General features: G+C 41.1%; 2 protein-coding genes and 1 pseudogene across 4 annotated transcripts; 1 reads left to right on the top strand and 2 right to left on the bottom strand.

Annotated features, from left to right (window-relative positions):
* Positions 1-307: 307 nt before the first annotated feature.
* Positions 308-14,288, bottom strand: LOC106585650 (endosome-associated-trafficking regulator 1). Of its 2 annotated transcripts, XM_014172077.3 has the most exons (8): positions 14,002-14,288; positions 9,737-9,843; positions 9,073-9,501; positions 6,861-6,934; positions 6,525-6,636; positions 3,188-3,250; positions 873-1,012; positions 308-684 (listed from the first exon to the last, which is right to left on the bottom strand). In XM_014172077.3, exons 1-8 carry the CDS (start codon positions 14,045-14,047, stop codon positions 594-596), a joined length of 1,062 nt encoding a protein of 353 aa, XP_014027552.2. In that variant the 5' UTR covers positions 14,048-14,288; the 3' UTR covers positions 308-593. The 2 variants fall into 2 exon arrangements, with proteins under 2 accessions (XP_014027552.2, XP_014027554.2); XM_014172079.3 differs by lacking the exons at positions 6,525-6,636; positions 6,861-6,934.
* Positions 14,245-21,931, top strand: LOC106585648 (serine/threonine-protein kinase Chk2). Of its 2 annotated transcripts, XM_014172075.3 has the most exons (15): positions 14,245-14,439; positions 14,987-15,237; positions 16,403-16,527; positions 16,634-16,766; positions 16,970-17,060; positions 17,169-17,268; positions 17,357-17,410; positions 17,664-17,728; positions 17,902-18,001; positions 18,572-18,658; positions 18,868-19,031; positions 20,014-20,132; positions 20,339-20,424; positions 20,565-20,657; positions 20,915-21,931. In XM_014172075.3, exons 2-15 carry the CDS (start codon positions 15,003-15,005, stop codon positions 20,972-20,974), a joined length of 1,512 nt encoding a protein of 503 aa, XP_014027550.1. In that variant the 5' UTR covers positions 14,245-14,439; positions 14,987-15,002; the 3' UTR covers positions 20,975-21,931. The 2 variants fall into 2 exon arrangements, with proteins under 2 accessions (XP_014027550.1, XP_045562823.1); XM_045706867.2 differs by lacking the exon at positions 14,987-15,237 and having other exon boundaries at positions 14,352-14,439.
* Positions 21,932-22,166: 235 nt separating this feature from the next.
* On the bottom strand, positions 22,167-25,612 carry LOC106585624 (glutathione S-transferase theta-1-like; annotated as a pseudogene).
* Between the last annotated feature and the right edge of the window lie 1,631 nt (positions 25,613-27,243).

Here is a 27,243-nt window from a genome sequence, read left to right as displayed (position 1 = left end):
AAATGCCCACTTGACCTAGTATAATAATGTATTTATGTATTATTTAATACTGTAATACCAGTACAATTAACAACTATCAAAGACACTCATTACTAACCTGACTCTGACCGTCTTAGCAAAAGTGGATACAATACCATTTCTGATTTAAAAATGTAGTGGTTGGAAAACTTAGCAAGCAATTAACTGACAAGTAGCTACAGAAAGTCTCCTGAATTCCTACTACGAATAGTAGGACTACGTTCAAGCTAAGATTGTAGAACATATGCAGTGTAAAATGTGTAAACAATGCTCACAAAATAAAACAAACAACTTTGAGTCGCATTTATTAATCGAAATCTGAGTCATATTTGCCTCAGCTTTAAATACAGCTGTTAGCATATTGTTTTCAAATAGCCTGTTAAAGTGGTTCAAAACTAAACATTTTATGAAGTACAAGTAAAAAAAGCAATATGTTTTATTTTGTCACAAATCAGTGCACACACTACAACTTTAGATTCTCTGTGAGTGTTGAGTGACACTGACACGCCATAATTGTTTTCCAGTTTCTTGATGGATGGTCCTAGATCTGAATTCTATAGCCTCCTTAAACTCCATCAGCCTTCATTGTGAATCTCAGATATGTTGTCGATGGACTGCAGCAGTTGAGATACTAGACAAAGAGTTTCTGCTCCTGTAAGTAATTGCATGTGGATAGAATCAAACCGATAGCCTGGTCATAGAACTTGGAGAAAATACCACAATGTTTAATTATGGTTAGAAAACATTATGAACTGAACTTGCACGTTGCATTTTACCAAATACCCACACAATCAATATGAGGAACTGTGTATTCACATCTGGATGTAGATGACACTATGGAAGAGAAACCTTACTTGATGGAAGTCTCAGCATTGAGTGCTGCTTTGTTAAGGTACTCCGAGGCCACTTGCGCGTTATGTTTCATTGTATTTAAGGCAGCTGTCTCTCTAGCTCGAAGTCTCTCATTCTCATACTGGCACCCCTCTACTTGGCCCTGCAATATAAAGAGTATCACATTATGCAACAATGTTTCCTCTAGGATTTTTTTCAGCAGTGGTGGCAAAGGTTGCGCTACTAGCATTAGCGCAATGTCATGCTAGCTATTTCCATAGATACACTTCCAGTCATTGAGCCACGATTATCCATTTGAATACGTGTCTCATTAAAAAAATATATATATAATATACATACATACATACATACATACATACATACATACATACATACATACATACATACATACATACATACATACATACATACATACATACACTGAGTGGACAAAGCATTAGGAACATTTTCCTAATATGGAGTTGCACCCCCTTTTGCCCTCAGAACAGCCTTAAATTGTGGGGAATGGACTCTACAAGGATGTTGGCAAACATTGACTTCAATGCTTCCCACAGTTGTGTCAAGTTGGCTGAATGTCCATTGGGTAGTGTACCATTCTTAAAACACAAGGCAAACTGTTAGTGTGAAAAACCCAGCAGCATTGCAGTTCTTGATACACTCAAACCGGTACGCATGGTACCTACAACCATACCCCGTTCAAAAGGCACTTAAATCTTTTGTCTTGCCCATTCAACCTCTGCATGGCACACATACACAATCCATGTCTCAATTGTCTCAAGCTTAAAAATCCTTCTTCAACCTGTCCCCTCCCCTTCATCTACACCAATTTACGTGATTTAACAAGTGACATCAATAAGGGATCATAGCGATCACCTGGTCAGTCTATGACAAGGAAGGAGCAGGTGTTCATAATGTTGCGTACACTCAGTATGTATGCATGTACAAAATCGTTCAAAAGTTTAGGGTCACTTAGAAATGGCCTTGTTTTTGAAAGAAAAGCAATTTTTTTGTACATTAAAATAACATCAAATTGATCAGAAATACAGTGTAGCCATTGTTAATGTTGTAAATGACTATTGTAGCAGGAAACGGCAGATTTGTTTTATGTAATATCTACATAGGCGTACACAGGCCCATTATCAGCAACCATCCCTCCTGTGTTCCAATGGCACGTTGTGTTAGCTCATCCAAGTTGATCATTTTAAAAGGCTAATTGATCATTAGAAAACCCTTTTGCAATTATGTTAGCACAGCTGAAAACTGTTGTTCTGATTAAAGAAGCAATAAAACTGACCTTTAGACTAGTTGAGTATGTGGAGCATCACCATTTGTGGGTTCGATTACAGGCTCAAAATGGCCAGAAACAAAGAACTTTCTTCTCAAACTCGTCAGTCTATTCTTGTTCTGAGAAATGAAGGCTATTCCATGTGAGAAATTACCAAGAAACTGAAGATCTCATACAATACTGTGTACTACTCCCTTCACAGAACAGCGCAAACTTGCTCTAACCAGAATAGAAAGAGGAGTGGGAGCTCCGGTGCACAACTGATCAAGATGACAAGTATATTAGAGTGTCTAGTTTGAGAAACAGACACCTCACAAGTCTTCAACTGGCAGCTTCATTAAATAGTACCCGCAAGAAAGAAAATGCCATCTCTCAGACTGGCCAATAAAAAGAAAAGATTAAGATGGGAAAAAGAACACAGACACTGGACAGAGGAAGACTGGAAAAAAGTGTTATGGACAGACGAAGTTTGAGGTGTTCGGATCACAAAGAAGAACATTCGTGAGACGCAGAAAAAAATGAAAAGATGCTGGAGGAGTGCTTGACGCCATCTGTCAAGCATGGTGGAGGCAATGTGGTGGTCTGGGGGTGCTTTGGTGGTGGTAAAGTGGGAGATTTGTACAGGGTAAAAGGGATCTTGAAGAAGGAAGGCAATCACTCCATTTTGCAATGCCATGCCATACCCTGTGGACAGCGCTTAATTGGAGCCAATTTCCTCCTACAACAGGACAATGACCCAAAGCACAGCTCCAAACTATGCAAGAACTATTTAGGGAAGAAGCAGTCAGCTGGTGTTCTGTCTATAATGGACTGGCCAGCATAGTCACCTGATCTCAACCCTATTGAGCTGCACTTAGAAAGGACATTTCCAAGTGACCCCAAACTTTTGAACGGTAGTATATATATATATATTTTTTGAAATACCACATTTGTTGCTGCGTTGGCCACCTCTGCTAAATTAATATAGGGGAAACACTGTGCAAACATATGTCAATGGAGCTAATCATGCAGTAACACCAGTAAGAGTCAAACCTGTAATTGATGAAGCTCCTCTTTGAGTTTTGATACAATGTTTTCAGCCTTCACTGCTCGTTTCTGTCAAGAAGAAAAGGTCCAAGTAATGAATAAGACTTCATATCAACACACTTCTGTTTAGTAACTAATCATGACACTTCCTTGTAATCTTAGTGAGATATACATTGCATTGAGAAAGTATTCAGACCACTTGACTTTTTCCACATTTTGTTATAGCCTTATTCTAAAATTGATTAAATTCATGTATTTCATCGATCTACACACAATAGTTGAAACGGGTTTTTAGAATTTTTTGCAAATTTATGAAAAAAAAAAAAAACTTATTTAGAGTTGTCGGAAGTTTACATACACTTAGGTTGGAGTCATTGAAACTAGTTTTTCAACCACTTCACAAATTTCTTGTTAACAAACTATAATTTTTTGCAAGCCGGTTAGGACATCTACTTTGTGCATGACAAGTACTTTTTCCAACAATTGTTTACAGACAGATTATTTCACAACTCCAGTGGGTCAGAAGTTTACATACACTAAGTTGACTGTGCCTTTAAACAGCTTGCGAAATTCCATAAAATGATGGCATGGCTTTAGAAGATTCTGAAATGCTAAATTACATAATTTGAGTCAATTGGAGGTGTACCTGTGGATGTATTTCAAGGCCTACCTACAAACTCAGTGCCTCTTTGCTTGACACCATGGGAAAATCAAAAGAAATCAGCCAAGATCTCAGAAAAAATATTGTAGACCTCCACAAGTCTGGTTCATCCTTGGGAGCAATTTCCAAATGCCTGAAGGTACCACGTTCATCTGTACAAACAATAGTACGCAAGTATAAACACCATGGGACCACGCAGCCGTCAAACCGTTCAGGAAGGAAACACATTCCGTCTCCTAGAGATGAACGTACTTTGGTGCGAAAAGTGCAAATCAATCCCAGAATAACAGCAATGGACCTTGTGAAGATGCTGGAGGAAACGGGTACAAAAGTATCTATATCCACAGTAAAACGAGTCCTGTATCGACATAACCTGAAAGGCTGCTCAGCAAGGAAGAAGCCACTGCTCCAAAACCGCCATAAAAAAGCCAGACTACGGTTTGCAACTGCACATAGGGACAAAAATCGTAATTTTTGGAGAAATGTCCTCTGGTCTGATGAAACAAAAATATAACTGTTTGGCCATAATGACCATCGTTATGTTTGGAGGAAAAAGGGGGATGCTTGCAAGCCGAAGAACACCATCCCAACCGTGAAGCACGGGGGTGGCAGCATCATGTTGTGGGGGTGCTTTGCTGCAGGAGGGACTGGTGCACTTCACAAAATAGATGGCATCATGAGGCAGGAAAATTATGTGGATATATTGAAGCAACATCTCAAGACATCCGTCAGGAAGTTAAAGCTTGGTCGCAAATGAGTCTTCCAAATGGACAATGACCCCAAGCATACTTCCAAAGTTGTGGCAAAATGGCTTAAGGACAACAAAGTCAAGGTATTGGAGTGGCCATCACAAAGCTCTGATCTCAATCCTATAGAAAATTTGTGGGCAGAACTGAAAAAGTATGTGCGAGCAAGGAGGCCTACAAACCTGACTCAGTTACACCAGCTCTGTCAGGAGGAATGGGCCAAAATTCACCCAACTTATTGTGAGAAGCTTGTGGAAGGCTACCCAAAACGTTTGACCCAAGTTATACAATTGAAAGGCAATGCTACCCAATACTAATTGAGTGTATGTACACTTCTGACCCACTGGGAATGTGATGAAAGAAAAAAGCTGAAATAAATCTTTCTCTCTACTATTATTCTGACATTTCCCATTCTTAAAATAAGTGGTGATCCTAACTGACCTAAGACAGGGAATTTTTACTAGGATTAAATGTCAGGAATTGTGAAAAACTGAGTTTAAATGTATTTGGCTAAGGTGTATGTAAACTTCCGACTTCAACTGTTCATAAGTATTCAGAACCTTTTCTATGAGACCCTTTGCTATCAAATTAAATGGATTGAACATGATTTGGAAAGGCACACACCTGTCTATATAAGGTCCCACAGTTGACAGTGCATGTCAGAGCAAAAACCAAACCATGAGATTGAAGGAATTGACCGTAGAGCTCCGAGACAGGATTGTGTCTAGGCACAGATCTGGGGAAGAGTACCAAAAAATGTCTGCAGCATTGCAGGTCCCCAAGAACAGTGGCCTCCATCATTCTTAAATGGAAGAAGTTTGGAACCACAAAGATTATTCCTAGAGCTGGCCACCTGGCCAAACTGAGCAATCGGGGGAGAAGGGCCTTGGTCGGTGAGGTGACCAAGAACCCAATGGTCACTCTGACAGAGCTCCAGATTTCCTCTGTGGAGATGGTTGTCCTGGAAGGTTCTCCCATCTCTACCAATCAGGCCTTTATGGTAGAGTGGCCAGACGGAAGCCACTCCTCAGTAAAAGGCACATGACAGCCCGCTTGGAGTTTGCCAAAAGGCACCTAAAGACTCTCAGACCATGAGAAACAAGATTATCTGGTCTGATGAAACCAAGATTAAACTCTTTGGCCTGAATGCCAAGCCTCACACCTGGAGGAAATCTGGCACCATTCCTACGGTGAAGCATGGTGGTGGCAGCATCATGCTGTGGGGATGTTTTTCAGCAGCAGGGACTGGGAGACTAGTCAGGATCAAGTAAAAGATGAACTGAACAAAGTACAGAGAGATCTTTGATGAAAACCTGCTCCAGAGCGCTCAGGACCTCAGACTGCGGTGAAGGTCAACCTTGCCACAGGACAACAACCCTAAACACATGGCCAAGACAACGCAGGAGTGGCTTCGGGAGAAGTCTCTGAATGTCTTGGAGTGGCCCAGCCAGAGCCCGGATTTGAACCCGATCGAACATCTCTGGAGAGACCTGATTAGGCGATGCAGCGACGCTCCCCATCCAATCTGACTGAGCTTGAGATGATCTGCAGAGAAGAATGAGAGAAACTCCCCAAATACAGGTGTGCCAAGCTTGTAGCGTCATACCCAAGAAGACTCGAGGCTGGGACTGCCAACGGTGCTTCAACAAAGTACTGAGTAAAGGGTCTGAATACTTATGTAAAAGTTTTTATTTTTAATACATTTGCAAAAAAATGCTTTATCAGTATGGGGTATTGTCTGTAGATTGAGAATGAAAAAACAATTTAATCAATTTTAGAATAAGGCTGTAACATAACAAAATGTGTGAAAAGTCAAGGGGTCTGAATAATTTCCGAATGCACAGTATTTCACATCTTCTAGATGATCAGTGAACAAAACATATTCTTAAATCCTTGATAAACTGATGAAGTAGGAGAAAGAGGAACAGGTGCATACGGTCATTAACTGCAGGTTCTGCTCTACGGAGTGGACCATGGTCTCTAAAGCCTGAGCCTCCCTCTCCTCCTGCACTCTTCTCTTGTGCAACTCATCTGTGAGGTGTCGAATTCTATGTGTCAGTCAGAGACATGATGATGAGCATAGGTTAAACGTTCTTTATAGAGCATGAACATGTGTACAATTAACATCTTAAATCTACATCTAAAGAGTGATATTCAAAGCATTACTCCCATGCCATAACATAATATAAGGGCTTTAACACCATCCCCTAAATCCCTCTCACACTCCAGGAAGGTCTGTTCTCAGCAGACCATATCACTTCTGTCCACCTACCTTTGATCATCCTTCTCAGACTTTTTCACAAGATATTTAATGTTATTCCTGAGCTGCGTATTTTCCTCCCTCAGCTTTAAAAGAAAAACAGAAAATACAAAATAAAGGACTTGTGGCCAATCACATGGGGGGTATACTACAAAGTAGGATCCGTGAGTTAGCCAGCTAACTTTGCTAAAACAACCATTGATAAGCAGCCTCAGATCCACTTTAATAACTTTACCTACACGTACAGTCGTGGCCAAAAGTTTTGAGAATGACACAAATATACATTTTCACAGTCTGCTGCCTCAGTTTGTATGATGGCAATTTGCATTTACTCCAGAATGTTATGAAGAGTGATCAGATGAATTGCAATTAATTGCAAAGTCCCTCTTTGCCATGCAAATGAACTGAATCCCCCAAAAAACATTTCCACTGCATTTCAGCCCTGCCACAAAAGGACCAGCTGACATCATGTCAGTGATTCTCTCGTTAACACAGGTGTGAGTGTTGACGAGGACAAGGCGGGATATCACTCTGTCATGCTGATTGAGTTTGAATAACAGACTGGAAGCTTCAAAAGGAGGGTGGTGCTTGGAATCATTGTTCTTCCTCTGTCAACCATGGTTACCTGCAAGGAAACACGTGCCGTCATCATTGCTTTGCACAAAAATGGCTTCACAGGCAAGGATATTGCTGATGGGTAAGATTGCACCTAAATCAACCATTTATCGGATCATCAAGAACTTCAAGGAGAGAGGTTCAATTGTTGTGAAGAAGGCTTCAGGGCGCCCAAGAAAGTCCAGCAAGCGCCAGGACCATCTCCTAAAGTTGATTCAGCTGCGGGATCGGGGCACCACCAGTACAGAGCTTGCTCAGGAATGGCAGCAGGCAGGTGTGAGTGCATCTGCACGCACAGTAAGGCGAAGACTTTTGGAGGATGGCCTGGTGTCAAGAAGGGCAGCAAAGAAGCCACTTCTCTCCAGGAAAAAACCATCAGGGACAGACTGATATTCTGCAATAGGTGCAATAGGTACATTCTGCAAAAGGTACAGGGATTGGACTGCTGAGGACTGGGGTAAAGTCATTTTCTCTGAATCCCCTTTCCGATTGTTTGGAGCATCCGGAAAAAAAGCTTGTCCGGAAAAGACAGGGTGAGCGCTACCATCAGTCCTGTGTCATGCCAACAGTAAAGGATCCTGAGACCATTCATGTGTGGGGTTGCTTCTCAGCCAAGGGAGTGGGCTCACTCACAATTTTGCCTAAGAACACAGCCATGAATAAAGAATGGTACCAACACATCCTCCGAGAGCAACTTCTCCCAACCATCCAGGAACAGTTTGGTGACGAACAATGCCTTTCCCAGCATGATGGAGCACCTTGCCAAAAGGCAAAAGTGATAACTAAGTGGCTCGGGGAACAAAACATAAAAAATGTGGGTCCATGGCCAGGAAACTCCCCAGACCTTAATCCCATTGAGAACTTGTGGTCAATCCTCAAGAGGCAGGTGGACAAACAAAAACCCACAAATTCTGACAAATTATGCAAGAATGGGCTGCCATCAGTCAGGATATGGCCCAGAAGTTAATTGACAGCATGCCAGGGCGGATTGCAGAGGTCTTGAAAAAGAAGGGTCAACACTGCAAATATTGACTCTTTGCATCAACTTCATGTAATTGTCAATAAAAGCCTTTGACACTTATGAAATGCTTGTAATTATACTTCAGTATTCCATAGTAACATCTGACAAACATATCTAAAGACACTGAAGGAGCAAACTTTGTGGAAATTAATATTTGTGTCATTCTCAAAACATTTGGCCACAACTGTAAATATTACCTCAATTACCTCGACTAATTACCCCCGCACATTGACTCTGTACCGCTACCCCCTGTATATAGCGTCGCTATTGTTATTTTACTGCTGCTCTTTAATTATTGGTTAAGGGCTTGTAAGTAAGCATTTCACTAAGGTCTACACCTGTTGTATTTGGCACGTGACAAATGTTGATTTGATAAAATAACTGATTTTCTGCTTAATTAAAAAACCTAACTTGGATTTGTGATTTTGTTTGTTGAGTCAATTAGACCATGCCCATTTCAAGCTTGTGTTTCAAAAAAATGTAAAGTTATTTTAGAATATTTTGGCAATTTAGCTGACTAACTAATTGATACCCCTATGACATCCAGTTTGAAGGGAAGTGCATCTGTAAGCAAGATACGAAAATAACCTTTTGTTGATCCCTATGGCCATTCTCTGTACTACTCTTCTTGGTCTTGTAGGAGAGCTCTGCCATGGATGTCTCGTCATCTCCCTCATAGTTCACTGGTGCCCTCCTGTACTGGGGGGCCTTTGGTGAGAATTCTTCATCCACCTGCCATACAGATAAGGAAGTATCCTCTTCTTCCTCGGTGCACAGGGAAGACTGACCCGAGTATGTGCTGCTGTCTGCTGCTGCAGTGCCACACAGTCTAAATTCATGCACCTCCTCAATGGCTGATGGCTGGTAACTCCCAGCCCACTCCTTTGTCTCATTGTCCAGAGACTGAGGAAACGGTGCGGGGTCTACGTAAAAGTGACCCTGGAAGTCTTGATCGAAGCTCTTAGGGCCAGGGATAGTATATTCCCCCTCTGCCAGGAATGTGCTCCCATATGCCTCCTATAACACAAAATGCAGCAGTAAGAATGTAGGTCACCTTCACATAAAAATTACATCAAAAGTAATAATCTGAACAGTCTGACCATCTTTTCAGACTTTGAATATTATGCTGTGACATTTTTCCAATGAATGAACACCTCCAAATTACATGCACCACCAAATTACATGCATATGCTTTGTAACAGTTCATCTCTGGGATTGAATGTAACACTGGTTCATTTAAAATGATCAGCACCTTTCGCGTTGGGTACTTCTTCTCATCTGGATCCCCTTGGTTTTTACTGCGGATGAACTCTTTAAAGGAGAAGGGATTCATATCATCACCATCTTCTCGAACGTCATCTATGAAATAAGACACATCGGTACATATTTGGATTAGAGGTCGACCGATTATGATTTTTCAACGCCGATACCTATTATTGGAGGGCCAAAAAAGCCGCTACCGAATAATCGGCCGATTATTATTATGATTTTTTAAACACACACACACACACACACACACACACACACACACACACACACACACACACACACACACACACACACACACACACACACACACACACACACACACACACACACACACACACACACACACACACACACACACACACACACACACACACACCTGAAGTGACAACGATACTGAAGAGTCTGCTTAGGAGACAAATACTCTCAACTGTTTGAATAATAAAAATAGAGTTTAAGTTACCTGTGATGAATGCTGAAAACAAAAACTGTAATTTCTGTATGCAGGAAATCCTATTTTAATAATGGGCATGGTAAGAATTGACTACCAAAGTGCGAGTCATAATTCCCATGACACCTTCTAGCAAAATCTGAAAAGCGGTTCCTTCATTTATTCCATAGGATATTTTTAGATTAACTTAAAATAAGGTCTGTGTTTAGTTTAGGCTTACACCACCTTGCCAATTTTATAACTGTGTAGATATCCATAGGATATAACTCTGATCAATATAAGCGAAGATACATTTTTTTGTAGAGTGGATTTATGAAAATATGTTGACAAACGTTACCTAGTGAGATTTACACGGGTATCAAAACGCCGAGGCGGTTTAAGCACAAAACACAGACCTTATTTGAAGTAGATCAAGACATTCTCTATGGAAGACATGAACGGTAAAATAACGAAGGAACCCCTTTCAAGTTCAGATGCAAGTTATTACAGGAATTATGACGCGTCGACTATTTCTCTCTAAACCATATATCTTTGACTATTACGAGCCTGCTGCTGCCTACCACCGCTCAGTCAGACTGCTCTATCAAATATCAAATCATAGACTTAACTATAATATAATAAACCTTAGGTCATTAATATGGTCAAATCCGGAAACTATCATCTCGAAAACATTATTCTTTCAGTGACAAACGGAACCGTTCCGTATTTTATCTAACGGGTGGCATCCATAAGTCTAAATATTCCTGTTACATCGCACAACCTACAATGTTATTTCATAGTTCCGTAAAATTCTGGCAAATTAGTTCGCAACGAGCCAGATTCTGTATACCCTGATTCTGCGTGCAACGAACGCAAGAGAACTGACACAATTTCACCTGGTTAATATTGCCTGCTAGCCTGGATTTCTTTTAGCTAAATATGCAGGTTTAAAAATATATACTTCTGTGTATTGATTTTAAGAAAGGCATTGATGTTTATGGTTAGGTACAGTCGTGCAACGATTGTGCTTTTTTTCGCAAATGCGCTTTTGTTAAATCATCCCCGTTTGGCGAAGTCGGCTGTCTTTGTTAGGAAGAAATAGTCTTCACAGTTCGCAACGAGCCAGGCGGCCCAAACTGCTGCATATACCCTGACTCTGTTTGCAAGAGAAGTGACACATTTTCCCTATTTAAAAGAAATTCATGTTAGCAGGCAATATTAACTAAATATGCAGGTTTAAAAATATACTGCTCAAAAAAATAAAGGGAACCCTTAAACAACACAATGTAACTCCAAGTCAATCACACTTCTGTGAAATCAAACTGTCCAGTTAGGAAGCAACACTGATTGACAATACATTTCACATGCTGTTGTGCAAATGGAATAGACAACAGGTGGAAATTATAGGCAATTAGCAAGACACCCCCAATAAAGGAGTGGTTCTGCAGGTGGTAACCACAGACCACTTCTCAGTTCCTATGCATCCTGGCTGATGTTTTGGTCATTTTTGAATGCTGGCGGTGCTTTCACTCTAGTGGTAGCATGAGACGGAGTCTACAACCCACACAAGTGGCTCAGGTAGTGCAGCTCATCCAGGATGGCATATCAATGCGAGCTGTGGCAAGAAGGTTTGCTGTGTCTGTCAGCGTAGTGTCCAGAGCATGGAGGCGCTACCAGGAGACAGGCCAGTACATCAGGAGACGTGGAGGAGGCCGTAGGAGGGCAACAACCCAGCAGCAGGACCGCTACCTCCGCCTTTGTGCAAGGAGGAGCAGGAGGAGCACTGCCAGAGCCCTGCAAAATGACCTCCAGCAGGCCACAAATGTGCATGTGTCTGCTCAAACTGTCAGAAACAGACTCCGTGAGGGTGGTAGAGGGCCCGACGTCCACAGGTGGGGGTTGTGCTTACAGCCCAACACCGTGCAGGATGTTTGGCATTTGCCAGAGAACACCAAGATTGGCAAATTTGCCACTGGCGCCCTGTGCTCTTCACAGATGAATGCAGGTTCACACTGAGCACGTGACAGATGTGACAGAGAACGTTCTGCTGCCTGCAACATCCTCCAGCATGACCGGTTTGGCGGTGGGTCAGTCATGGTGTGGGGTGGCATTTCTTTGGGGGGCCGCACAGCCCTCCATGTGCTCGCCAGAGGTAGCCTGACTGCCATTAGGTACCGAGATGAGATCCTCAGACCCCTTGTGAGACCATATGCTGGTGCGGTTGGCCCTGGGTTCCTCCTAATGCAAGACAATGCTAGACCTCATGTGGCTGGAGTGTGTCAGCAGTTCCTGCAAGAGGAAGGCATTGATGCTATGGACTGGCCCGCCCGTTCCCCAGACCTGAATCCAATTGAGCACATATGGGACATCATGTCTTGCTCCATCCACCAACGCCACGTTGCACCACAGACTGTCCAGGAGTTGGCGGATGCTTTAGTCCAGGTCTGGAAGGAGAACCCTTAGGAGACCATCCGCCACCTCATTAGGAGCATGCCCAGGCGTTGTAGGGAGGTCATACAGGCACGTGGAGGCCACACACACTCCTGAGCCTCATTTTGACTTGTTTTAAGGACATTACATCAAAGTTGGATCAGCCTGTAGTGTGGTTTTCCACTTTAATTTTGAGTGTGACTCCAAATCCAGACCTCCATGGGTTGATAAATTGGATTTCCATTGATTATTTTTGTGTGATTTTGTTGTCAGCACATTCAACTATGTAAAGAAAAAAGTATTTAATAAGATTATTTATTTCATTCAGATCTAGGATGTGTTATTTTAGTGTTCCCTTTATTTTTTTGAGCAGTGTATATACTTGTGTATTGATTTTAAGAAAGACATTGATGTTTATGATTAGGTACACGTCGGAGCAAAGACAGTCCTTTTTCGCGAATGCGCACCACATCGATTATATGCAAAGCAGGACAGGCTAGATAAACTAGTAATATCATCCACCATGTGTAGTTAACTAGTGTTTATGATTGATTGATTGTTTTTTATAAGATAAGTTTAATGCTAGCTAGCAACTTACCTTGGCAACGTAAAGCGTTGGGCTAGTTAACGTAAGGTTGCATCCCCAAGCTGACAAGGTAAAAATCTGTCGTTCTGCCCCTGAACAAGGCAGTTAACCCACCGTTCCTAGGCCATCATTGAAAATAAGAATGTGTTCTTTAACTGACTTGCCTAGTTAAATAAATGTTTAAAAGAAAAACACTAAAAAATAATAATTATATATATATATATATATATATATTTTTTTTATTTTTTTTATTTTTTTTTCTTCTTTTAAATCGGCAAATCGGTAGCCAAAAATACTGATTACCGATTGTTATGAAAACTTGAAATCGGCCATTATTATTCGGTCGACCTCTAATTTGGATGATAGTAATTTTCAAACTGTCTAGATGTCATTATTGGAGAAATACAAGAGTTGGACATTGTTGTGGATGTGTGGGGGCCAATGCCCCTAATCCAAGTGTCATGTGATTTGTGACCTGTGAGTCCAGAATGTCTCAATAAATGACAGCACCGTGTCAGTGTACTTTGACCAGGGGGAAGCGTGCCCCCTACTGGCCATCCAACGCCACGCCAGCAGCATGATTTCAAACAACCACCCACACCAAACACAACACAGCAGAGGTTTTAAACCTAACACTAATAACACACGCTGATTACTCTTCGATGGCGCTGAATAGATGTGCCCCTGCTTTAGATAGATGGGATGTGTTGTCTCATACAATGATGTGAATATTAAGTAGCCTATGTCATCTGGACACTGATCAACTAGCTACTATACTGGATTAGCTATGGAATTAACAACTTACCATGTTCAATTATAAGAGTTTTTGCAGATGTTTTATGCTTTGCCATGTTGTTGGTTAATCAGTCAATCGGCGATGGAATGGTAGCTAGCTAGAACAGAAAGCTAGCGTTAGCTAGCTAGGTTGCAGAAAACAGAAGTGTGACACGGTCCATTTGATTATTAACTCCCGAAATAATGCAGCTACTTGCTAATAACTCGATGTAGACAAAATTACTTCCTAAGAATGGTAATTGGTCAAAATGACATGGTCCAGATCAGATGTGTATATCCATGCAGCAAACGCTAGCTAGCTGCTGAAAATCACGTGGAAAATCCTAAACTTCTCACTTGCTAAAATTCAGGTGACGTATAATGAAAAACAAACAACATTTCCCACGAGTCTCTAGAGATCCAATTTCCCCGGAAAATCTACACGTGCCGCGATTAATTCGAAATCCCGGTAAGTGTATTTAAATGGTCATTCTTATCAATGTCATGTTTAAAATATTGTTCAGTTGCACACACTGTAGCTAGCGAGCCGTCACATTTCTTCGGCAACCAAACAACCACTTAATTTCGCAGACGTGCTAGCTACGGAAATTGGTACACATGTGAAACTAATTTAGTGTTGTGCTAGCTATCCATGTGTGGTGAGGATAGCTCGAGGGCCGGTTACCAGATAATACTACGCACTGTTAGCAAGAAGCTATAAATAAGAAACGTATTTGTATAGAGATGGAGCATGGTGAATGAATTCCATTTAACTTATGGAGTTGCCACGATCATGGATTTTCCAGACACCGCACATTGTGAATTCATAATCATTCGTTCATATCATTGTCATGCATTCATACTGCACGACGCCCTATGTAGGCCTAGTATTATCACATGCAAGTTATAAGGACTTTGCTAAGTTTAGGGATGTGGGGCACATTGTTTGGAAAATTGAAAGATGTGACGATCACCTGAGTGGTGTGTTTATTATTTACTTTAATATACTCCGACAGAGGAGAAATATTGACCATGTCCCAAGAGAAGCCAGACGCTTACAGCCAGACCCAGTCGCAGCCTCAGACCCAGTCCCAGAGTGGCTCCAGCTCCTCTGTTCCAGGCTCTGCCAGCCAGTCATCCTCTGGGTCTGGCACAGTCAGTTCAGTGGACACCATCCCTGTTAGGGACCTGGGCTCCATACCAGAGGAGCCTGAGCCACAGCCCTGGGGCCTCCTGCTGCCTATGCAGAGAGGCTTCAGAGCCCACAGTGAGTTCAACAACCACATGATGTGCACCTGTTACCTGGGTGGTTAGGATGCCTTTAGGCAGTGAGTACTGGGGTATTTTAGTTGATTTAAATGTTTTGCTGCAGTTTGTACTGAACAACACGTTTTCCACAATAGTGCGGGAACATTCTTTTGAGGTCTGTTTGAGCCCATGTGGTGGAGTATGACCAGGGCCCGGTTTCTCAAAAGCATCTTAAGGCTAAGTTCACTGTTAGAACCTTCGTAGGAAGGAGCATCATTAAATCTGAGCTGTTTCCCAAAACATCATTATTAACGTTGCACTTGAAAGCGCTTGTAATCTAACGCCTGCCTCAGACCACTTGTAGAACAGCTAAGTGTGTCATTAATGCTTTTTTTGCCCTCACGCATCACTTTCTACACAAGATCTCTGCTAAACATAGAATCAAAATATAAACAGTAGGCTATAGGCCCATTTCAATCATATTAAAAATGCATTTCATGTTCAGTTGAGTTTTATTTTGCTACTTGTAGGCTACCGTCTGTAATTTCTCAATATATTTCATGATGTGTAGCCTAATATGTGCACAATGATGTCCCAAATCGCTGATTTTGTGCATTTTTATTCGGTAAGCATTAGAGTAAGCCACTTCAATATTTGCAGCAGTAGGTGGTAATATCTTTCTAGGAGATATTACCACCTACTGAGAAAACAACGCACTGAGAAAACAACGCACTGAGAAAACAACGCACTGAGAAAACAACGCACTAAGTGACCGTTTTTCTCTCTGTGGTGTTTTGGGAAACGCATGTTCAATTTTCGGCCATTGTAGGAAAGATGCATTGTTAAAACAGCCATAAGCCTAAGTTCCATCGCTATCAGGAAATCGGCCCTGATCAATAACTGTGTGACCATTTGAAATCGTAAAACTACTGCAGCAGCACACTACAACATCGTCCTCTGAGCCGCCATAATCAGTAATCACAATGTTCTTCAAGTGGTCTTTCAGATCAGTAGCATTTCCATTCATTTAAACATTGCACAATGTTGTGTCCTGCTGAAAGTGGCCCATATGGCAAATGTGAGTGAGATTTAAAAAAATATTTTTCAACTAGCACTAGCATCTGTATATTGTCTTCTCTTAGCCTCTATTGAAGTGATGGTTTTAGTTTTACTTTTTTCCCCAGACTGTGTTGAGGACGACGCTTGGTTTGGTCGGCACACTAAATGCAACTATTCCTTTGATGTCCCCATACTGAGGGAATCATCCAGATTTGCTGCATACAGCAATAAACATTTTAGGATATTCCGAGTAGGTCGATTCATTTTTCACCACTATCTATGTATTTTATTTAAGGAAGTCCATTGTTTTGTTAATCAGTGTGCTCTGTAATGACGGTCAGATCTTTACCTTGCAGGAGAAGAACATTGTCTATGTCTTTGACAACAGTAACAATGGCACGTTTGTTGACGGTAACGTTATTGGAAAAGGAAAAATGTTGCCACTAGCAAACAATGCAGTGTTGTCCCTTGCTGAAGAACGCCACAAAGGTACCTTTTTTTCAGAGGATTATTTCAATACATTTCTGTTTAGGTCACTGATACTTAAATAGTAGCAAGGAGGCCCTATCCATCATGACACTATATTCCATGTATCTCTAAACATTAAGTATGCTGCATCATTCCCTTAATGGTGATGTCGACCTTAGTCTTTGCATTAATAATCAATTCAACTGATTTTCTCCCTTCAATAGTGTTTGTGTTCATTGATCTCATGGCGGATGAGCAGTCCAACCTACCCAAAGAGTTAAGCGAGAAATACATGATTACCAAAAAGATTGGAGTGTAAGTGAGCATTTTATTCATTTTAACTTGTGTATTTTACTAAATCTTGTTACTCATGATTTTGTTTTGAATTACAGAATAACATTCTAATATGATTTGTTATACCAGTGGTGTGTGCGGGGAAGTGAAGCTGGCTTTTGAGAGGGCCACTTGCAAAAAGGTGGCCTTGAAGACTATTAACAAGAATGATTTCCCGGCATCTGTTGGCGTAAGTCTTATCACCTTTTTCCTCCTGTTCTAGTTTATGAATAATAACTACTGCAATAAATGTAACACTCATCTTTGTTCAATTATAGACTGCCACACGAAGTGCAGAAAGAGAGATCCAGATCCTTCAAAAGATTGACCATGTAAGTATTATATCTAGAACTTATTATGATGTAATAACTGCCAAGGAGCCTAGTAAAGCAATAGCTCTTCATGTCCAACAATGTTTTCTTTCCCTGGGGTAATCAAGTGCCATAGAAGTAGTCATTTTCAATGCATGTTTTCTACTGGACAAAGCCACAGACATCACACTTTTCTACCACTTTGTATCAAAATGTCCTCTAGTATTTGCCTGCTAAATTTCTGTGTGTAACTTTTGCCTCCTGTCTTTTCCAGCCATGTCTGATCAAAACAAAAGACTTCTTCCAAACAGATGACTCATACTACATTGTTCTAGAGCTGTGAGTTCAGTTTTTCATTCAAGCAGCCACTTTTTTTTTATCAATGAGAAACCATTATAATTTTCGTTGCGTCTAATAATTTCTGTAGCCTTACGAAGAAATATAATTGTCACAAGCATAGTATTTCCCTTCCCCTTTGTTTTCTGTTTCAACTGATAGCATGTGTGTTTCAGCATGGAGGGTGGAGAACTCTACGACAGGGTCAAAAGCAAGCAACAGATCAAGGAGCCAATTGCCAAGCTATATTTTTACCAGATGTTGAAAGCAGTAGAGGTGGGTGGATTGATGTATTTCTCAATTTTTCCTTCAGAATTTTTAGAATAGTGATATTTATGGTTTGCCTGACGACTCACACTGAATGCTTCCGCTGCTTTATCAATTTCTACATACTTCAGTCTGAATCTGCCATCATTGAAGTCGTTTGTGGTGACGATGGGTGTTGTACAAAATAAAGTCATCAGCAATTGGATCGTCTCTAACCAGAGTATCAAAGCCAATGACACATTTTCAAACGTCACTACCCACTTGTTCTGGCTCTGGATTTCTAGGACCAGTCAGACGGTCTGAATGTGTTCGTGTTCTAGAAGGGTCGGGGAGGGATTCAAATCCAGACTCATTGAGGAGAAGAAACAAACGCTTGTGGGTGTGGCATTTGGCTGGAGCAATGAATCTGGGTAGCCAGGCAAATTCATGGTAGGATTTATTAAATATATTCCGGTGTGATGTTGAAATGTCAAAATACACCATACCTTTACACATCTTGTTTTATGCTGGAGATACTGTCGCTTGAGTAGATATTCAACTGCTTCCTTATGCTGGTTTATCTCGCATTCCTTCCACTAGTACCTTCACAACAATGGCATCATCCACAGAGACCTCAAACCTGAAAATGTGCTGCTTTCGTCTCACGACGATGTTTGCGTCATCAAGGTAAGGTTTCTCAAATCCCAATGTGGGTCTTTCTTCCACAGTGAATGATCATAGTAGATCAAGAGTATGTGAGGGTAGATAAAGTTATCCACTTATTCATTGCCCTCCTGAAGTGGATCTCTAGACACACTAGATCTGGAGAAGGGAAAAAAGCTTGGTTGAATAGCCTCACTGAAGTGAAGAGTTACAGGCCTCTCTCTCTGTGACAGATCACAGACTTTAATCAGTCCAAGATACTGGAGGAGTCTGCCCTGATGAGGACCCTTTGTGGAACACCCACATACCTGGCACCAGAGGTGTTCACAGACGCAGTCACTGTGGGCTACAGCAGGGCTGTAGACGCCTGGAGTTTAGGGGTCGTCCTGTTTGTGTGGTAGGGATCCATGTTCCTGATGCCAGGATCACAGACATAACAGTGCTGCTTGCTCTGACTGTAGTAGATATACAGGACTGTCAGCTTTAATTTGAGGGTATTTTCATCCATATCGGGTGAACCGTTTCGAAATTACAACACTTTATGTACACAGTCCTCCCATTTTAGGGGACCAAAGTATTGGGACAAACTCGCTTATGTATATTAAAATAGTCAAGTTTTGTATTTGGTCCAATATTCCTAGCACGCAATGATTACATCAAGCTTGTGACTCTACAAACCTGTTGGATGCAGTTGCTGTTTGTTTTGATTGCTTCAGATTATTTTGTGCCTAATAGAAATTAATAGTAAATAATGTAGTGTGTCATTTTGGAATCACTATTGTGAATAAGAATATAATGTTTCTAAACACTACTACATGAATGTGGATGCTACCATGATTATGGAAAGTCAGGTATATCCCTAATCATGGTAGTATCCTCATTCATGTAGTAGTGTTTAGAAACATTATATTCTTATTCACAATAGTGATTCCAAAATGACACACTACATTATTTACTATTAATTTCTATTGGGCACAAAATAATCTGAATCGCAACCAAAACAAACAGCAACTGCATCCAACAGGTTTGTAGAGTCACAAGCTTGATGTAATCATTGCGTGATAGGAATATTGGACCGAATACTACACTTTTTACTACTTTAATAAACTTGAGTTTGTCCCAATACTTTCAGTTCCCTAAAATGGGGTGACTATGTACAAAAAGCCCCCCAAAAAAGTGCCACTGTCCCAATAATTTTGTTGCAACTTTAAATGTTTCCAGGCTTATCAGTGTACTAAAAGCATTGTAATGCAACTATTTCAATCAATTTGCAAATAACTTGGGCCAAGATTACTTTTCAACAGCACACAGTTTTCCTGTTCACAGATTCACTTAGTGTTAATACTTTTATATGTGAAGTTTAGTTCTCTCCCCCTCAGTTTGGCAGGCTATCCCCCATTCTACCCTGATGCACGAATTGGTTTGTCAGTCAGTGATCAGATCACCCAGGGAATATATACATTTATTCCATCAAAATGGGACGGCATCTCCGATGATGGTAAGGGACTAATGTAAATCCTCATCAAATTGACCTAAAAATGTACTGCATGCATGTTTGGCTCTGTCATACGTGTGCTAGAGAACATAAATTTGAAATGTATTCCACCTGTCTTGGGTTTGTAAACAACTTTTGCTACTTTACTACAGTTGTATGGATAATTCAATGATGTCCGATACTTCTTTTACTTATCCAATCATGTCTAGCCAAAGATGTTGTAAAGAAACTGCTTCGAGTGGACCCCAATGTCCGCCTCACCATTGAGGAGGCTTTACAGCATCCCTGGCTGATGGTAAGGTTTATTGCTGTCTCATTGCCTGGCCCCAGTGCCATCAATGCGGGTACGTTTACTACATAATGGGTATTTTGGGCTAGGCGGTGTTGTAAGTGGCAATGGCGAGTAATCTCTGATCCCAACGATCTCCATCTCAGGATGAGGCAATGAAGGAGACCGCTGAAGGCATCATGTACCCCAAGGACTCCAGAGATGCCGATGGCACAGCAGACTCTGGAGATGCCACAGTAGTGAGAAACAATGTCATTCTACTACAGTAGTTTCCCACCCCTCTCCTGGGGGACCACTAGACAGTCCACATTTTTGTTCTAGCCTGATTTAACTAAGCAAGTTCTTGGTGTTTAGTTGAATTAGGTACTTAAGTGCAGGGTAAGAACAAAAATGTGAACTATCTGATGGTCCCCGCAGGAGAGGGTTTGCCATATGTCAATATTGTCCAGAGTATGGTGTTGCTCACAAAATTGAAGTATGTCTCTTATTACTTTAGGCCTCAACCGGAAAGAGGTCAAGAGAAGATGAGGAAGAGCAGCAGCCAACCAAGAGGTGACCAGGCCCATCCACAGAGGCAACATGATCCACATTCCACCCTCGTTACCCCATTGGAGACTCCCCTGATATTTTTCTTCTGGCAATTGGGCCTACTTGAAATCAGTATATTGCATTTCATCACGCATCACTGTAATCATTCCCATAATGTCCCTGTTCAGGATACTGGAATTTACTTGATTACTGCATGTTGAGTTCCAACTCGTGGGCACATGCGGCGCTAGCTCCACATTGTTACGGTGGTGATATGTGAATGCTTCCATACAGCAGTTATACATTAGCTAGTGTAAAGCATAGCAGGCCAATTTTCAACTATCCTGTTCTTGGCGATACTTTTGTCATTCTCAATTCTGGAGAAAAGTATCTTCTCGATGTCCAGTTGCAGGTGGTTCTCCAAAAATATATTAAATCCACGTTTGCACCGAGTGAGGAGTTCCCTCGCCATTTTAGCTGCATCTTGCGTTTCCCCAAGAGCTTTGCAGGAACTAGATGTTTCTATGTGACACGGCCACATGTAGAAGTAGGTGACGGCGCGTCACACAGTGAGACCAAAACAAAGATCTGCAGACATGCAAGAGGCATTTGCATTTCTCACTCGATACAAAACGTGGATTTAATATTTGTTTGAATATTCATTTTTTTAGGGGGGAACCACCTGCAACTGGACATTTATAAGATGTACTTTTCTCCCATATCAAGAACAAAAAAAGTATCACCAAGAACAGGTTAGTTGAAAATTGGCCTGCTATGCCTTACAGCCGCTACACATTAGCTAGTATATGGAAGCATTCATAGATCAGCACAACAATGTGGAGCTATACTGGAAATTGCCTCCTGTTTTGTAAATAATTGTTTTTGTACAAAAATGTTATTTACCACTGGGTTTTTATTGTTGTGCATTCCATAATTCCTGACTTGTATATCATTAAAAAAAATCTTACTCTATTGAACATCTTCACCCCAGGTCAAGGTTCTTGTTCATTAACCTGAACCATCTATATAGCTACTAATTTTGCATCATATCATACAGTGGCTCATGTAAGGCACTCTGATCACTCACCCATAGAGCCTTTAAACAGAACAATCTCTAGGTCAACAAGGGCCGCACAAAGTATAATCAGTGCATTAATCTGTGAGTAGTGATGCTGTTAATCATTGTGCAAGCTTTTATATCAAACCATATTCTGATTATTTCATAGCTTGGCATTGGACCTGTCCCAGAGACGGTACAGCACTGTGTGTACCTCGTCAAAAGAGCCCCCCACTGGACTCTTCCAGCTCAACAGCTTGGGGCGATCCTTCAGGATGTCTCTAACGCCACCTAGGGGCTGAGAGCAAGCAGTCAATTTATTTAGGCCGACTCTCGTGATTCTGTAAATGGGTAGCAATCCATAAATCTAAATATACTGTAGTATGTGGTTAAACAGACAATGTTCCTTGACTGCGTTGTAGGACCATATTTTCAGCAGAAGTGTATGCTTCACCCAGTGATTGAACTCTGCTGGAGAAGTTGGTCCACTGCTCCTCACCTGCATGAGTTCACACACAGCCAGCAAGTCAGCCAGGCTGATGTCATCTCCACAGAGGAAGGGCTGCCTCTTGAGGAACATGTTCTCCAGCTTCTCCAGAGTGTCACCCAGGTCTGCTAAAGCCCTCTCCACCTTCAGTGGGTCTGTGAGCTACCCTGTCATACGGGGCAGTAAAACCTAGACCACAAAGCAGCATTGTGTGCCAGCAACAACAGACACAGAACATCAGCTATAACATTGCCTACAAAAGTCTATTGCAATTATGTGTAATATCTAGGCTGCAAAGAGATGGTGGCAGTGGGACTAGGCTACATTTTACCTGCCATAAAGCATACAGTGTGTTCCATGAGCGAGCCTTACCTCCATGATAAAGACCTTGGCTGCATGTGGTCGTGTGTTGGTATGGTGCCAGGCTGTGTACTCATCCACTCACCCTCCTCTCCAGGTGGCGGGGATACCGGTTACTTGGGACATTGTATTTGGTGGGCAGGTATTTTAATATGGCATCACTATAACAAGATGAGGGAGAGGAAATGTATTTTTATTTTACATTTTTCAACCCTTCAACTAGTAGGATCTGACCGTGAATTAAGAATCTTATCTCAGAACAAAGTCATTGTCGACCATCTGCATGGGATTGAGTTTTGTCCTGAGTCCTATTCTCCCCTATATATATAAAAAGTTGAGATATGTTAATTTATTTTTAACTAGGCAAGTCAGTTAAGAACAAATTCTTATTTTCAATGACGGCAGAACGACAGATTTTTACTTTATCAGCTCGGGGATTCAATCTTGCAACCTTCTGGTTACTAGACCAACGCTCTAACCACTAGGCTACCTACCACCCCATGATGACGGCCTAACCCGGACAACCCCTAACGACACTGGGCCAATTGTGCACCGCCCTATGGGACTCCCAATCACGGCCGGTTGTGATACAGCCTGGAATCGAACCAGGGTCTGTAGTGACGCCTCTAGCATTGTGACAAATCTAAATACACTTCTAATGCCTTTCTACCAGCCATTATAAACGTATTTGTATTCTTAACTAGATACTAGGTACTGTAAACTACTTAGCCACCACCAAGCACTGCCACCAAGTGAGTCAAACAAAAGCCGTGCAAGCATATACTCAGTGCGTGCTAGGCTAATCAATGGATGGACTAGCAGCAGACAGTGTTGCCAACTCCTCAGTAAGGAAAGTAGCTATTGGCTGTCCTAAAAGTCGCTAGAAGTCGCAAAATAACCCCATCACCTAATTTGCATAATTGACCATGTGCATGTAATTGTGATGGATGCTGTAGGAGAGAGGAATAATATCGTGGGAGAGACAAAAAGTGAGTACAAAACACCCTAAATATGTTTAGAACTACAAATTAACTTTGTTGTGTCGATTCTTGTTTTTTTTTATGTCACAATTCCAACCCTACTCCTTAATCCGGGTTTGGGACCTTTAAAAGTGACCTAAAAAGACAATCTGGCGGAGTTACTTAGTTTTAATTTTTTAAAATTATTATTATTATTTTTTGGTTTAGTTTTCTTGATTTGGTTTGGTTTTAACCTTATGGTCCACTTAGGAGCCTACAACAAGTCACAGTAAAACATGAACATTTTTAACCATAACATAAAATTAAAAAAAAATGTATACAATCTACATTAACGATCTAAATGGACCAAAAAGAGACAATAGAAAAAACTGTCAATGTGAGAAAATTATGGTAGCTAGTCTGGCCCTAATTCAGGTTAATTGTTTTTTAATGTAAACCAGGGCGGGATGAGCCAACGGCAGCTTCCTGCATGCGCGATTCATTTGCAGTCTGGACGCGGAGGGGTGAATATCTCCTGCTCTGACTGCTGTTGGGAGGGACTGATGCGTGAGGACTGGGCCGCCTGTGAGTGCTTTGGGACGGGGTGGGGTCCACGGCAGCACCCGCTGCTCGTTGAGAAGAGTAAGAACGATAGGTGCTTTCACGTCAGTCTCCAAAAGTCTCCAATAACACCAGAAAGAGTTGCTAGATTTGAAGCTAGTCGCTTTTTTGAAAATGTGTTGCTAGAGGGGTCTGAATACTCGCTAAATATAGCGACAATGTCGCTAAATTGGCAACACTGGCAGCAGATTGCCCATGATCATTTTAGATTTTATAAAAAAGTACATGTTAGTAGAACGACAGAACAATTGGCTATAAAATCGTTGTTAGAACGGTTTACATCTCATTTCTAAGTAAATATTTGCAGGTTATGCTCAGTTTTCAAAAGTAGATCATATGGCTGTAAAAACAACATTATGGAAGTTACAAACCGTCAGTTTGGTATTTTATTACGATCCCATTAGCTTACTCTTCTTGGGGTCCACTCAAAACATGAAACATTACATTATACAGAACATTAATTAATAGACAACACCTTAAGGATATAATTATCTACAAGCATTTCGCTACACGCAATAATATCTGCTAACCATGTGTATGTGACCACTAAAGAATATGATTTGATCAATTTAAAACGTCTCATACAGCCTACATATCAGTACATACACAAAATATCTAGGTCAAGTAGGGAAGATGCATTGTGCCATGAGGTGTTGCTTTAGCTGTTTTTTTTTAAATCAGGTTTTCTGTTCACTTGAGCAATCTGAGACGGAAGAGTTCTATGCAATCATGGCGGTACGTCTTCTTGAATTTGTTCTGGATTTGGGGACTGTAAAAAAACCCTGGTGGCATGTCTGATGGGGTAAATCAGTGTTGTGTGTAAGTTGACTATGCAAACAATTTGGAATTTTCAACACATTAATGTTTCTTAGAAAAACAAGAAGTGATGCAGTCAGTCTCTCCTCTACTTTTAGCCAAGAGAGACTGGCATGCATAGTACTGGTATTAGCCCTCTGATTGCAGTGAATAGCGAAACGTGACGCTCTGTTCTGGGCCAGCTGCAGTTTTTCTAGGTCCTTTGCGGCACCTGACCATATGACTGGGCAAAGTCAAGATAAGATAAAACTAGAGCCAGCAGGACTTGCTTTGTGGAGTGTGGTGTCAAACAAAGTTTGAGTATCTGTACTTTCACAAGATACACTTCCTATAAAAAGTCTACATCACCTTGAACTTTTTCCACATTTTGTTGCATTGCAAAGGGGGATTGAAATAGATTTAGTAGCGATTATTTTTTTGTAATTATTTTTTTTGTAATTGATCTACACAAAATAAAATGTAAAGCTGTAATGTGTAACTTTTTGGACTACCTGACCAAATTCACATAGAAATATGAGTTATAGAAATGTCATTCTCATCAAAAGCAAGTCTAAGAAGCAGTTGATCTGTTCTATGTGCGCTATTTCTATGCTTCCTGTTTTTAACAGCTGAAGATACTATCTTTTTGGTTATTGAAAATATATTTTGCATCGGTTTAGATGGTAAAATGATTCTCTACACTACACATTGCTTGTTTTGTCACATAAACTGAAATTAGGTGAACTATTTGAATTTTAGCAACCAGGAAAAAGGGGAGTGATTTCTGCATATTGCACCTTTGCACCATATTGCACATCAAAGATGCAGTCTTCCTTCTGAACTCAGTTGCCGGAGAGGAAGGAATCCGCTCAGGGATTTCACAATGAGGCCAATGGGGTCTTTAAAACAGTTAGTGTTTTTATTTTTTTATTTAACCTTTATTTAACCAGGTAGGCCAGTTGAGAACAAGTTCTCATTTACAACTGCGACCTGGCCAAGATAAAGCAAAGCAGTGTGACAAACAACACAGAGTTACACATGGGATAAACAAACGTACAGTCAATAACACAATAGAAAAATCTATATACAGTGTGTGCAAATGTAGTAAGATTAGGGAGGTAAGGCAATAAATAGGCCATAGTGGCGAAGTAATTACAAATGATCATTTAAACACTGGAGTAATAGATGTGCAGAAGATGAATGTGCAAGTAGAGATACTGGGGTGCAAAGGAGCAAAAAAAAAAATAACAAGATGGGGATGAGGTAGTTGGGTGTGCTATTTACAAATGGGCTGTGTACAGGTGCAATGATCGGTATGCTGCTCTGACAGCTGATGCTTAAAGTTAGTGCGGGAGATATAAGACTCCAGCTTCAGTGATTTTTGCAATTCGTTCCAGTTATTGGCAGAGAACTGGGAGGAAAGGTGGCCAAAGGGGGACTTGGCTTTGGGGAAGACCAGTGAAATATACCTGCTGGAGCGCGTGCTACGGGTGTGTGCTGCTATGGTGACCAGTGAGCTGAGATAAGGTGGGGCTTTACCTAGCAAAGACTTATAGATGACCTGGAGCCAGTGTGTTTGGCGACGAATATGTAGCGAGGGCCAGCCAACGAGAGCATACAGGTCGCATTGGTGGGTAGTATATGGGGCTTTGGTGAAAAAACGGATGGCACTGTGATAGACTACATCCAATTTGCTGAGTAGAGTGTTGGAGGCTATTTTGTAAATTACATCACCGAAGTCAAGGATTGGTAGGATAGTCAGTTTTACGAGGGTATGTTTGGCAGCATGAGTGAAGGATGCCTAATGGCTGTGATAGGAGAAAACTGAGGATAGATCAACAACATTGTAGTTACTCCACAATACTAACCTAATTGACAGAGTGAAAAGAAGGAAGCCTGTACAGAATATAAATATTCCAAAACATGCATTCTGTTTGCAACAAGGCACTAAAGTAATACTGCATAAAATGTGGCAAAGCAATTCACTTTTTGTCCTGAATACAAAATGTTATATTTGT

Source organism: Salmo salar, chromosome 24, assembly GCF_965601325.2.
Source record: "Salmo salar chromosome 24, fSalSal1, whole genome shotgun sequence".
Lineage (NCBI taxonomy): Eukaryota > Metazoa > Chordata > Actinopteri > Salmoniformes > Salmonidae > Salmo > Salmo salar.
Note: the sequence above shows the minus strand (reverse complement) of the source record. Positions and strands in the feature narration are given on the sequence as shown.